Here is a 14375-nt window from a genome sequence, read left to right on the forward strand (position 1 = left end):
CCATGATGGGTTCTGTGGGTGATGGCAACCATGACCTTTTGGGATGATGGTGGAAAGCTACCTGGTGAAAGCAACCTATAAGGTGAGGTCTGAAGAAAGAGTAAGAATTAACCAGGAGAAAGGCATTCCATGGACTGCTTGGAAGTTGAGCCCGGAACCCATTCAGGTGGGGCCTTGTTTTTCCAATATCATATAGATTATTTTAGAGACTGAAAGGAACTTGGGACTGTTGTGTGCCCAGAGACGTCTAATGTGCAGTTAAAATGTCCTATTCCCTCTGGGAGATTGGTACTGGAGGAGACTCACAATTAAGGCTAAAGTTCCAAGGTCTTATGACAAAAGGGAAAATATCCATTATTCTTCAAGTGGGAGTAGTAACACCAGACTTGGGCCATTGGAAAGGTTTTTTTGGATTTGCTGGAGAACCATGCCAGCTTATTAAAATTTCTTGGAACCTTGGAGCTCTGTCCTCCTTCTCTCTTCATTCTTCCCTTCTTTCCTCTTCTGCCATCTTTCTCCCTCATCTCCCTTCCTTCATTCCCCCTTCCTTTCTCTTGCCTTCTCTTTTCCTTCCTCCCTTCTTCTCTCTACTCATCTACCCAACATACATTTGTCAGGCATCTCCCATGAATAAGGTCCTGTGGTCCCATCCTACAATATGGCGGTGGATGAATGGATTGATTCAGTCAGTAGGCTGGGTCCTGGAGTTAGACATTATGGAACTAACTATAATTTAATAAGTTCTTTTTGTGCATTTATTTATATGAATAGTGACCATGCTTTACACACTCTTACACTTAACTTTCTTGAAAAGTGTACATCAGAGTCATGAGGAAGTGAGGAAGAGTGGGGATGGATCCATGCCAGTTCATTCCATCACTGGAAAGCAGTTTCCAATGCACACATCTGCAAGGGGTGGTTCGCTCTTTGGTAAAGCGCAGTGTATTCTATATCATTATTCAGTCTCCTATTTGAGCACCTTGAGGATTACATTGTAAGCAGTTTGCATGCAGGAATTGTGTTCTCTCTTCTGTAAAATGGTGACTGCAGTATCTTTTACTCAGTGGAGCTACAATAAATATTAATTACTGGTGGCTTATCCCTTAACATAATTTTCCTTGTCAGATTAATGAAGCAGATTCCTGATAAATGCATTTGTCTCTCCAGAGTTTCATTTGCCAAGGCTCAAATGCTATAAAGGATTTGCCTGGAGGCATAAAGTTCTTGTCCAATTTTCCCCCCCTTTTTAAGTGCCCTTTGGAGATGCATTTCTTTCCTGAAAATAATTGGCACTAGTGAAATTAATTTTAGCTGGAAAAGAGAACTGAGTTGTTATATCCTTGTCTGCTACTCTGGATAGATATTTGAACTAAAAACAATAAGTTGTGAAAGAAAGTAGCAGGCATTTAATAGGTAGAGCCAACAAGGCTTGGTTTGAGATAAATCTGTGCTACCAAGCTGAAGTTAGAATATAGATGTCTATTGGCCTGTTTTCTTTAGGAATTCTTAAAAACAGCCTTATCTCTCTGCAAAATAAAAGAATTTCCCAAAGTGGAGATTAAATATCCAGACACTTAGAAGTTCTTTGAGAAAGGCTGAGCTGCGTATGTGGAATATGAGTGAACAAAGATAAAGTGGGCTCAAGAAAATGGTTTAATTTCAAGAAAATGGTTTAATTTCATACTTGCTGATCTTTGGTTTCTGAAGTTACATTCTCCAAGAGATAAAAAACTAACATACTGGCTAGCGTTTGCTGAGAACTGGCAGATCAACCAGACTTCTGAAGACCTCAATAAAACTGCCTTTTAGTTTCCACCTTTTATGTGACTTATGTTGAGTAGTTTCTGATTTGGGAACATCTAAGAGGAACTTAAACACTTGAGTGAAGCTTCCACGCCTTTTGCAGGACAAATCCTTACCTTGATTTTACAGTTTCTGTTTATGGATCACATTTTTTTTTTCCCATGGGGATTTTACCCAGAGCTTGTGGTCTAACCTATTCTTGTTCAGTTCATGGTGAGTTGGCCTGTGGATCAGCCAGCTTGCTCCCCAAGCACCTACTCCCTTTTAGGTAGAAATCTGTGCTGGCTGGGCATCAAACCCTGTGCGTGCGCATGCACATGCGCAGTGGTGTTCTCATGTCCCCTGGGAAGGAGGCAGAGGGCAGAGAAGTTTGGTTCCAGGACACTGGACTTTAGTCATGACCTCTGCATTTCTATGGATTATGATTTGGGCCCCTGCGTTGTGTAAAAGGAGAATCCCAATAACCAGCTCTGCTCCTGTGGCCAGGGCAGAGCTGGGAGGATAGGAGATTATGAGTGTGAAAGCATTTTTGTACACTGTAGAGCTCTCCTTCCCCCTGATTTGAAATGGCCCTGCTTCTCTTATTCACGATGCGGCTGTTACTGTGACTTTTATACAGGGGTCAAGGAAGAGCATGAGAAGAGAAGGGGAAACGTGGGGAAAGCAAAGGACACCTTTCTGCTTTATTCCTCAGCTTCAGTGTTGGGATCAGTTCAGACGCAGGGCCTTGGGCCGGCTTGGGGAAGGGGGACAGATGCCCTTCTCTTGTCTGGTGGGTTCTGGGGACGAAATAACGAAGCAGTTGGACAAGGTTTAAGCAGTTAACTCTCTCTGGCACTGTGAGGGTTTAGGGCCCTCTGTAATGGTTTTGCATTGTTCCATTGTGCCTGGGACCTTTTAGGAGAGAAATTTGGTGTCTTCCAGAGCTTTCTGGATCCACGTGATTCCCCAGTAGTCCTTCTGCTCCCTTTCCTTGAGCTTTCCCTCCCACTGGTGGGGACCACCCTGCCATCCTCATTGCTGCTTCCACCCTGAGGAAGGGGACACTCTCTGGACTCCCATTAGTCTTACTTGCTTAAATTTTCTTTACTGGAGAGGGAAACTTCTTTTTTATCGAACGTACTTGACATATAACATTGTGTAAACATAAGGTATACAACATGTTAATTTCATACATTTCTGTATTGTAATATGATTGCCGTTGTAACGATATTTAGCACCTCTATCACATTATGTAATTATCCTTCCTTTTTAACGGTTAGAATAATTAAGGTCTAGTCTATCAACAAGTTTGATGATTATAGTACCATATTCTTGTCTATATTCACCATACTGTGTAGTAACGTGTAGTAGCTCTTGAGGGCTTATTTACTATTTGTTGCTGGATATGGAAACTTCTTCATCTTTCTTTACCTCATGTGATAGAGGGACATGTACAATGAATTAAAACAATGAGATACTGGTTTTTGGGGTGGGGTGGGGTGGGGGAGGGTTGTCGATGAAATTGGTCAAGAGAAAAAGATTGTAGAGAGGGAGAAGGAGGACAGCTCTCACACTGCTGAGGGAATACAAACTGATACGGTTTTTTTCAAGGGTGAGCCGGCGGTATTTATTAAAAATTTAAAATTAATGTTGAGTACTGTTAAATCCAGCAATTCCTCTTCTAGGAGTTTATTTTAAGAAAATCACTATAAATTTATGCTGAGATTTAGCCTTACAGAAGTTTGTTGAATTATAATTTGTCACAGAGAAGAAATGGTCTCTTCATAATGTCCAGCAGCAGGGAATTGGGGAATAATTTGTGCCACCTTTGTACGATGGATTAGTCTGCAGTCTTTTAAATAGTATTGTCAAAATTTATTGTGCCTGGGTGGCTCAGTCAGTTGAGCATCCGCCTTCGGCTCAGGTCATGATCTCAGGGTCCTGGGATCGAGTCCCGCATTGGGTTCCTTGCTCAGTGGGGAGTCTGCTTCTCCCTCTGCCCCTCCCCCTGCTTGTGCTCTCTCTCTCTCAAATATTTATTGACATGGTATATGGAATAAAAACGGTTCCAGGCAGTATTATGATGTGCAACCATTTTCATAAAAAGTAAAATGCACGGATGCATGCATAAAAAGGATGTAAGTATACATGCCAAGATTTTAACATATGTTTTCTCTGCTTTTGGATGTGTTATGGTATTGTTTCTTTTGATTATTTTTTCTGTGATAAGTATTACTTCTGTACAAGAAAAAAAAGGGGAGGAAAGATGTTTTCAGGGAAAACAAAGCGGGCGGAGTAGGGAGTCGCCTGCAGAGCTACTCTGAGCTACTCAGAAGCCCTGTTTATGGGTGTTGTGCCAGGGAGGCCAATCTTGTCTCCAAGGAGAGTGAGGACTCCTTCATCTGGGTTCAGCAGTGGATTACAGTTCACTCTGATGACCTCATTTTAACTTGAATTTCCTCTGTAAAGAGCCAGTCTCCAGATAAGGTGACATTTGAGGTACTGGGGGTTAGGACATCATCATATGGATTTGGGGTGAGGGAAGACACAATTCAACCCATAAGAACACACCACATCAAAAACTAATGATGTATTGTATGGTGACTAACGTAACGTAAAAAAAAAAAAAAAAAAACAAAACGTATTTTCCCCCTATTTAAAAAAAACATGACAATAGGAGAAATCTCAAACATAAAGCATCAGCGAAGGTTAATATTGAACCTCCATGTCCTCATCAATAGCTTCAGCACCCCAAAGCCCATATTGTTTCATCCCTTACTTCTCCCCACCCACCCCCCAAAAACCTGGATTATTTTGAACTCAATCCCAGGCATTACAGGTGATGCATTCTATGTGATAAAAAGTTACACAATTGTTTATAAGGGATGAGCCTTTTAAAATAAAATAACGTGTGTGTGCGCATAAGTTAGAAGAGTCAGAATAATACCAGAATGTTAACATTGCTTTTTTATTTCTAGGAAGTGGGATTGCAGGTAATTTTTACTTCCTTCTCTGTAACTATTTTCATTGACTAATTTTGTTGGGATGGTGATGGAGTGAGCCAGCCTTTTGCAATCAGAAAACAAAACAAAACAAAACAAAATAACAAAAAAACCCAAGTTGTTTCCAGATGGCGAAAAAGGGTGGAGTAAGGAAGAAACCATGGAAGAGAATTTGTCATAGTTGTTTTCTGAGGCAGGAGGTAGTATTTTACTTCCAGAATCTGAGAAAGGAAAAGGAGGAAGTACACAGGATCGTTTCCTCTAGTGTAGAGGGCACTGGAGTGTGGGGACTGCCGTGACAGGTGACCTCTGCCAGGACACCTGGCCTCTGTGACTAGAGATTTCCCACTGGGCAAATGAAAGCGAGGGACCAACAGAACCCTGAGATTTCTTTGGCTGTGAATGCTGTTATCTCCGATTTCTTGAACATGGCAGGATTGGTTTGCTTTTTAAGAATCAGTCAAGATAAAATTTACATTTCATATGTGTACAGTGTGGAGTTATTATTGGGGCAGGTGAGGAAATAGTTGTAGAAAAGCCAAAGGTGAAGATAGGACAGAAAGGAATCTGTTTTTAAGAAATAGAGCAGACTCGGGGCACCTGGGTGGCTCAGTTGGTTAAGTGTCCGACTCTTGATTTCGGCTCCAGTCATGATCTCAGTTGAGCCCCATGTCATGCTCTGCACTGGGCATGGAGCCTGCTTAGGAGTCTCTCTCTGCCTCCTCCCTCATCCCCTCCCCCCCTCTTAAAATAAAGCAGACTCCTCCCACATCTTCAGGAAGTGTTTTTTTTGAGTGAGTGTGTGCACATTTCAGAATTTTGCCTTTGCCTTCTGCTCTTGCCAGCATGGGCTCATTTATGAGCAGCACCGAAACTTCTTGATAGCGGTCACCTACTGAAGCTATGGAGGGACCAGAACAGACTTTGGATCACCTTCATCTCTGGATTGGTCTTACAACCACTCTTGTCTTTGGTTTCTATCCCCCTCATCTCATATGATAAAGGCCAGGTGTCAAAGTGTTGAGGTTAAAAATGCCATTAGCCTGTCCTGCCTCCCAGGGATGGAGTGGATGGAGAAATCTGGAGCCATAGCTTCCGTTATTTAGTGATGGTCACCCTCCATATTGACACCAGGAAGCCCAAAGCAAAGTGGGTATGCATCTAGAAAGTAGGCAAAAATCTAGAAATGATGAATGCTTCTCTGTCAATTTTCTAAAAGGAATACTTGCTTCTGTTACCAAGAAGATGAATGGATGGTGCTCAGCAACCTTCCATTTGGCCAGTTAGATCTGCTTATGAAGCAGTCTTCAACTTGGACGTAGAAATAGGATGTCTGCACTTAACATACCTTTAAAAAGAAAGCAGACTTTTATGTCTGAGGCCATAACAATGACTTTAGGCCGGATTCTCCCCTCCACCACCCAGAGCTGAGGGCAAGGGGGGATGCTGCATAGACAAGCACTCGTGGAGAAAGCTGAAGATGCTCTCTCTTCCCTGGAGGCACCAGCACTGGGGAGCCTCCTTCTGTCCTCTCAGCCCCAGCAGGGGCCAGTGGAGGCCCTTGAGGCAGGAGATAAACCAAGCAGATCAAGATAGCACCCCAGGGGCTCTGAAAGTAGGTCATTATTGAAACCACAGGCCATAAAAGTAGGCTAGGGGCCTGTGTGCTAAACGTAATAAATTCGGTAGCCTGCTAAGAAAAAAAATTCAAATCAGACCTAAAATCTCCAAATGTGATATAGCCAGAATGTCCAGGGTACAGTAGAAAATCCCATCATACCAAGAACCAGTAAAATCACAACTTGAAGGAGAAAAATAATTATCTGATGTCAAAACTGAGAGGTGTCAGATGTTAGTTTTATGGGAGCAACTGGTCACACTCCTCTGTGTACCTGTGGTCTGACTGCTTTCAAGCCCTAGTGACCGAGTTGAGTGGTCGCCATAGAGACCCAATGGCTCAAAACCCCTTAAATATTGATCGTCTGGCCTTTTACAGAAGTTTGCTGACCCTGCAGTAAGACCATCAAAGACATAAAGGTCAATTTTTTGGAGATATTTTCTTCCCCCCCCTTTTCTTTGTTTCCTTTGGTTTATATTATAGAGCATTAGGTTCCTTATCTCGGTGTCTCCATTCTCATCCTGTGTTTTTAAACTTTCTTCTTTGTTTGTAACCTCATTGTGTGGCAAGCAGCCTCCCACCTTGGGAGATGGACCCCATTTCCTCCACTCATCTTTGTCCCTTATGGCCACTGTCCGCTCTCTTAACCCTACTGGGAGATGTAGATTTGGTAAGATCTGTCCACTAGATGGGGTTTTTTCTCTCTGCTCACATAATAAGACTTGAGAGAGTTGGGGGAGTCCATAAGGTATTTAGGACTGTGTTTGGACATATAGCGGTGTCCCAGGAGGGCCCAGAACCCTGCCCTAATAAGGGAGACTCTTGGTAGATTATCATTCCAGGTAGGTGCTGTGCCAAGAGGGAAGAAGAGACACAGCTCAGGGAGGACAGGTGGAAGGTTGGATGTCAGGTAGGAAAGTCAGCAAGAAGAAGAGATTGTTCAGGTATGAAGCGAAGACTTCCTGTGCTCCAACACTTGGGAATTTGGAGGAAGTCTTTGGAGACTGGAATGCCAACTCTCCAAATATCAACAGCACAGTCTGTTGATCAGGCAAAATGGCTTTATTACTTACCACTGGGGCCTTGTCCATGTCTCCGAGGGGGGAGAGCAAATTCCGAATTTGAGAATTTGAAGTTCGGTTTACAATACAGGGGCTTGATTAGGGTTAGGTACAGATCAAGATCCAACAGTTCAGGATTGGTATAAACAACTAGGCAAGGATTTTGAGGCAAGGCATTCAAAGGATTGTAGGGTACAAATTGTTGATGGTTTCCATTACAGAGTTGATGGATATTTCAGGAAGTTGCCTTAAAGAGCTGTCAAACCATTTTGGGGGTGGCAGGCTCTTGGAATATCAAAGTAATGCTAATGAGGGCAGCGGAATAGTAAATCTGTGTTAAGGGAGGCAGTAAGAGGGGTGTGTGTGTGTGTGTGTGTGTGTGTGTGTATTGCTTCTAAAGATCCTTGAAGCACGGCTTTTAAGCTTAGCTGAGGACTTTGGCCAAGTGAAGTGCCTAAGTCAGCCAAGGACTGACCCCTGACCCAGAGGGGCTTCTGGAAATGCTAAACCAAGGCCACCTTGATGCTGGCATCACATTGTTCGGTCTACTTGAAGCCTGACCTATTGAGCTACCGAAGGTGCCAGGAATCTGTGAGCCCAGGAGGCTCTGCCAACCAAGCAAGCTGCCCCAGTAACTTGAGGATAAGGAGTCCATGTCAGGAGGTGCCTGATGCTGATCCTTTGATTACTAGTAGATGAACTGGTATTCATTGATATCTGGCCTGTGAGGGACTGGACCTTTCAGGCGTCTCTCAAAATCTGCTCCGAGGTTTGCAGCTCTGAGAAGTCTGAAACAATCAGATGCAGGAAGCCCCTGGGCCCCTGCTTCCCCCTTCAGGTCTCTCCTTAGCCAGATCTGAGCTCGTTGAGCTGGATGACGTTAGGTTTTAGTCTCTTTATCATGGTTTCAGTTGTTGACCAAGAAAGAATTCATGAAAAATGTAAGCCAATGGGCATTTATTTGGGCAATGAGAATTGCAGCTGTGGGAGACAGTTCAGGTAGAAACCTGATTCTTGTTCAGAGGAGTTATAAAGGCAGAGGAATAACGTGCTGTTCTCTTTCAGATCCTCTAAGCAAAACAGGGATTGAAGCTAGGTTAACTGGGATTGCTTGGGTTAGTATACAGATGAAGGGTTGAAACTTGTCAAATCCATTGGCTCCTTTCAAAGTGAAGAACACCAGTGATTCAGGTCTCATCATGAGGAGAGAGTTAAGTCCAGGCTGAGGGCTTGCAACTGGCAAAAAGTTCATGGTTCCTAGGATGCACATAAATTCCTCCCCCGTGATGGCCTCCTGAGCCTATTTTAGAAGAGACTTTCTTCGCTAGCCTTGCTTACTCCTTTTTGAAATCTCCTTTTACACAGCTTTATTGAAATAAAGCAATAAAATGTGCTGCCACTGGTTTTATTAGCATTCACTCCTGTGATTTGATTTTGTAGTACATACACCATTCATTATTTGTGCTGTGAAAAATGGGCCGTAGGGTTTTTTTTTTCCCCTCCCTGTGACATTTGCTTATCTGTGAAGTTCAACGTGACCTACATATGGTTGATTTTATAACCTCAGAGTTGACATTTTCAGGGGTGGGTCTCTGAAATTTCATTTGGGGTCCCATTTTGTACCTGTGCTCTAAGATGGTGATGCCCCTGATTCTGGAATGCCAGGAAGAAATGAAACTTGGGCATTTTGTTCCTAAAGACCACAAATGATTGATGTTGATGTGCTTCAGAAAAAAGTGTTAAAGGCTCAGATGTGAAACTTACATAATTAAAGTAAGTGGTTCAACTTTTTCAAAGGCTGGTAGCAGTAGGTGAGCCTACTCGTTGATGCTTGTGCTTTGCTCTTCTCTTGCTAAGCCCATAGGAACCTCAAAGGAGGGGCACCTACCTGGGTGGCTCGGTGGGTTAAGCATCCAACTCTTGATCTCAGCTCAGGTCTTGATCTCAGGGTCATGAATTCAAGCCCCGCCTTGGGCTCTGTGTTGGGTTCCATACTGGGCATGGAGCCTACTTAAAGAAAGAAAGAAAGAAAGAAAGAGCCTTGAAAGGGAGAGAGAATGCTTTAAGGATTTGCTGTTGGTATTGTTGCATACAGCTTTTCAGTGCCATATTCATCTTCTCATAGGTGCTCTTAATTAAAATTAGTTGCGGAAGAAGCTAAAACGTGTTATTCCGAAGTCTGATGAAGACTCCTCATCTGTGCCTCCCAGTCTTAGAACTTTTGGAGCAGTAATAACTGTGACATACAGCTCCAAGGCTAGGAATCCTTCATCTCTTTGAGGGTTCCTTCAATCTCTTTTGGAGCTTGATGAAACTAATACGAAGTGAAGATGACATCAGTTGTGTTATTAAAGGCAGTAGTTCGGTTTTGTATCACATGGGAAAGGGGGAGAAAATGAATCTTTAGGGCATGTCTACTGTGTGTCAAGCCCTGTGCTAGACTCAGTTTACCCAGAAAGATGTTGGAATCCATCAGGTTCCTGGTTATCGATAAAACTCTAGCACAGAGTTACTTAATGGGGTGGTATTGGCATTTTGAGCAGTGGGGGACATGTTTTAGGAGGACTGTGCCCTGGCCTGTGAGGCATTTAGCATGTCCCCCCCTCCGCCACCACTCAGTGTCAAAGCATTGTAACTGTCAAATCGCCCCCACTGCCGGTTCAGGTGCTCCCCTACGCCCACCCCCAAGCAGGCCGTCCTGCCTCTGGCACTGGTGAGAGGCTCTCAATTAACGTTGAATACTTTTCAGAGAGCAGATATGTGGATTCCATTTCTGGGCATGCGTCTCTGTTGTAATGGAGTAGAAAATTCTGTAAGTCAATTCTGTGTTTTTATTACCTGAGATTTACATAATATTTTATGCTTGTGAAATAACGAGTATTTATTCTATATTATATAATTGGAATATAGTTCTTTTTATTGATTAAAAACAAGTGTATCCCATATGGTTAACGGATTGATTTTACTCACCTTTTCTCTTAAGCATTATGGTATCACCCATAATTCTCAAGAACAATGTATTACCTGTTTCTTCATTATGTTTTCTTCTTCCCTTTCAACACCTCATGTTTCTAAGACAAGATTTTATGGTGGGAATTTACAGAAATGTTGACTATGACAAATAGCTCAAAACCCACTTCTCTCTGTCAGTTCTATATATAGAACTGTCAAAGAACACACAAACATTTTGTCTTGTGCAAAGTTAAATTTAACCAGTTGGCAGTTTCTTGGTAAACCTAAACTGGTAATAGAGGTATTATCCTTTACTAAATCTTCAGCCATATTATGCTAATCGAGTATAATGATTTCTGTAGACTTTGTGTCAAAAAATCAGTTCCTTTGCACCTCAGAGAAGAATGAGACTGGGGATTCATTTATTCATTACACAGATATTTTTACTGTACTTGGGATATATCAGTGAACAGCACAGATAAGGATCCCTGCTTTCACACTAGCCCAAATGAACACAATAAGTAAATGACAAGTTAGGTTAGAAGGTGGTAAGTGCTATGCAGAAAAATTAGTAAGGAGGGTGGGGGGTGGTGCCAAGGGTTGGGCTGGAGATACAGGTTTTTTTTTTTTTTTTTAAGGATTTATTTTTTTTAAGTGATCTCTACACCTAAGGTGGGGCTCGAACTCACCACCCCGAGATCAAGAGTCGCATGCTCTACCGACAAAGCCAGCCAGCCGCCCCTGGAAATACAGTTTTAATTAATGTAGCTCAGGAAGCTTTGCTGAGAAGATGACTTTTAAGCAAAGACCTGAAGGCAGAAATGAATACTTATTGAGCCCCTGTTGTGCCCCCAGGTACTTTTTTAGGAGCCAGAAGAACCAGGTATAACCTTTATAATCTGCAAAAAATAATTTACATGGCCAAAGGATCAATGTGCACATTGAAGTGACAACTCCAAGCCATGTCGGTGCAATAGGCTTAACAGTGATTTTAAAAAATTCCTTTTTGAAGTAACAGCACCTATTTTGATAAGTAGGATTGCAATGGAAGAGCTTTTTTTTTTTTAAAAGCTGGTAACTACACAGAATGATAGAAAATAGCAGGTATCTGTTTTCAAAGAGAAATAGAAAAATAAGGCTGAGCATGGAATGAGTTTTGTGGCCCAAGTCCAGGGGTCCTTACGGAATTATTACTTCTTCCCACCTGGTGACATCGTGAGGATAACAAGATTCTTCTGGGGAAGACAGGGACAAAGTCATAGTTACGGCCTTAAATTAAGGATGGCTTTCATGTGGGCAGCTGAAAGAACAATGGACCAGAGTCTAGAAACCAAGAGTTGGCTGCAGCCTCTGATGCTGAGCAGCCCTGGGACCTCGGCGGGTTGCTTGGCCTCCTCCCCTTTCCCGGAATGACTGTTTGTTTGCTAGGCATGCACTTCATGTGCACGATCTTGTTTAGAAAGTTGTGGAACACGAGGGAGATCAAACTCACAAGCTAACCAGTCAAGTTCTTTTCTAGTTCTTGACTTCCTCTCTCCTTGATTTGTCAATTCCAAGATGTGAGTAGACTGTGGCTTATCTGCAGCTTATGGATTGAGTCCAGGACACAAAATATGGTTCTTTGGGGCCATCAGAGCTTCAACTGTGGCGCAGGGCTGGCTCTAGAGTTTCTGGGTTTTCTCTTCCTCCTGGCATCTTACATGGTGTTCAAGTCACAGCCGATTTAGCATTTTTAGGGTGGAATGGAATGGTTCATGGCTGGCTTCACTATGATCTCACTCATGCAAATGCCAGCCTGAAATTTCACTTCTGTTTCTTGAGCTTCAAAAAGACTGCCAAAGAGCTAGGCATTGGGGCTGGAGGAAAAGCAGGGAATTAGCCTCGCTCTGAGGCCAAGCCACAGTTCGTCCACTGTCTCCGATAACCTTTCAGAGTGAAAGAACCTTAACAACGGTCCCAAAGACTTCTACCTTTAACATATATATCATTGACTTGCCTTCAGAAGATCAGTAAAATGATACATGCAGATGGCCCTAATGGGCCCTTTTAACTCAGGGGCTTCTAAAATGCTCTTGTGATCAGAGCTGCACCTGTGCGCCTCTGGAGAGATTTACTTAGATGTCACCCAGGCCTGCACTGTCAAAGCGCTAACGTGTACCGAACACCCTCTGAGTGGACTCTCGCGCCACCTGTAGCCTGGGGGTAATGCTTCCTCTCCCACTTTCCTCTCTTGTTGGGCGCCCCGGGTGTCAGAGCTGCTCTGCAGCCTACTGAATGGAGGACTGTCCTCTCTCACCCCCTTGCTGTCTTCCCATTTTGTAGATGATGAACCAGGTGGAAGGACAGCAGAAGAACCTCGTGCACGCCATCGAGTCTCTGCCGGGTTCTGGCCCCCTCACTGCCTTGGACCAGGATCTGCTCCTCCTGAAAGCTACCTCTGCTGCCACCCTCAGCTGCCTCGGGGAGTGCCTCCATTTGCTGCAGCAGAGTGTGCAGCAGGTGGGCCAGCCCGGCCACAAGCCGGGGGCCTCAGGTAAGACCGCCTGGCGGGCGGGTTTGCCCATGAGTATCTGGGGTGCGTGTCTGTGTGTCTGTGTGGATCTCCCCCGTGGCCTTCCTCCTTTAAATCCATATCCACCTTCCACCTGTCTCTCCATTTATCCCATCTGTTTCTCCATTTGTCCCTCCCTCCTTCTCTACCCAGTTTGGGATATCTTTTTCTTTGACTGATTAGAACTATAACATCCCGTGAAAGATTTAACTGATGTGTTTACATGAGTACTTTGGAACTCCTTTCAGGCTTGCTGGCATCTTGTTCTATATCTCATTCCACTTGTGACTTGGCACTCCGTGCTGTGTTTCTGAGATACATTGCCATGCCATCCATTTTTCTAACTGCGCCTTGATGTGCGTCCACCATGATGCGTCACCACACTGTGGTGAAGGATTCCCACATTGCTTCCCTGCTTGGTCCTGCTCGCATGGCTCAGGGAGCATGCTCCTGCATGCCTCCTCCTGGACCTATGTGAGCCTTTCTCTTCAATACATGCCAGGAGTATTTCTAGCTCTTTATCAAGTAGCTAGAGATAATAATACACTCCCTGAAGATGCCTCAGTCCTTTTGGAGGAGGGCTTAATAAGCAGATTCAAAGATATTAGAGAAGATTAAATTCAGCGATGAAGGTGAACTTAGCTTGAGGTTGGCCATGTCGTATATAATTACAAAGGATTAGAATGAAGAGACCAATAGAAGCCTCCTTGAGCTTTGTTGCCCGGGGTTCACTTATTGAGGAAATGAGACAACTTGGATGATGAAAGCAAAGCTAGCTTATGAGTGACGGTCTGTATTTCATGCTTTTCTCAAGTCCTCTTTGCCCTCTGTTGCACTGAGTTTAAGAGGAATGTTGGTTTTCCAGAGAAGTTTCTTTCTGTCCTACCCACTCTCATTTACTGAGCTCCGATCCTGCCAGAGTTTGGCCTTTGCTACACCTTTTCTGAAACCTTCACAGACTAGATGATATTATGCCCGTCATTCAGATGAGATGCTGAGGTTCATAGTGGGTAAATGACTCGCCCGAGGCCACCCAGCCAAGTAGCCGAGCTGAGGCCAGAGACGGGTGCTTCCTGGTGTGGCAGACGCCTTCCTCTGCCTGGGGTTCCTTGTTAATCCAGAACAGACCACCAGTCGGCTCTGGGGACCCTTCCCGGGGGCCAGTGACGCTGTCTTGCTCACATCACAACTGTCTCACTGGCAGGTATTTATTTTCTTTACTTTTCTCCTTATTTTAAGAATTTCAGACTTCCAGAAGAGTTACAAGAATACTATGAAAAATTCTCGTATCTCCATCTCCAAGTTCCTCCAGTGGTAACATTTTATGACATTTGCTTCATCATCTCCCTTCTCTCTCTCTCTCTCTGTCTCTCTAAGCATATTATAACTTTCTTTTTTTTTTTTTT

The 14375-nt window shown here is 43.6% G+C and overlaps 1 protein-coding gene across 1 annotated transcript in view; it reads left to right on the top strand.

The window, feature by feature from the left end:
• The window catches only part of OSBPL10 (oxysterol binding protein like 10), a 280920-nt gene that overhangs the window by 209811 nt on the left and 56734 nt on the right, over positions 1 to 14375 (top strand). The window contains exon 5 of the mRNA XM_081825542.1: positions 12741 to 12951. Coding sequence (XP_081681668.1) covers positions 12741 to 12951 — 211 coding nt within the window. The remainder of the gene's footprint in view (positions 1 to 12740; positions 12952 to 14375) is intronic.

Source organism: Leptonychotes weddellii, chromosome 1 (assembly GCF_054177405.1).
Source record: "Leptonychotes weddellii isolate Sample4059 chromosome 1, ASM5417740v2, whole genome shotgun sequence".
Lineage (NCBI taxonomy): Eukaryota > Metazoa > Chordata > Mammalia > Carnivora > Phocidae > Leptonychotes > Leptonychotes weddellii.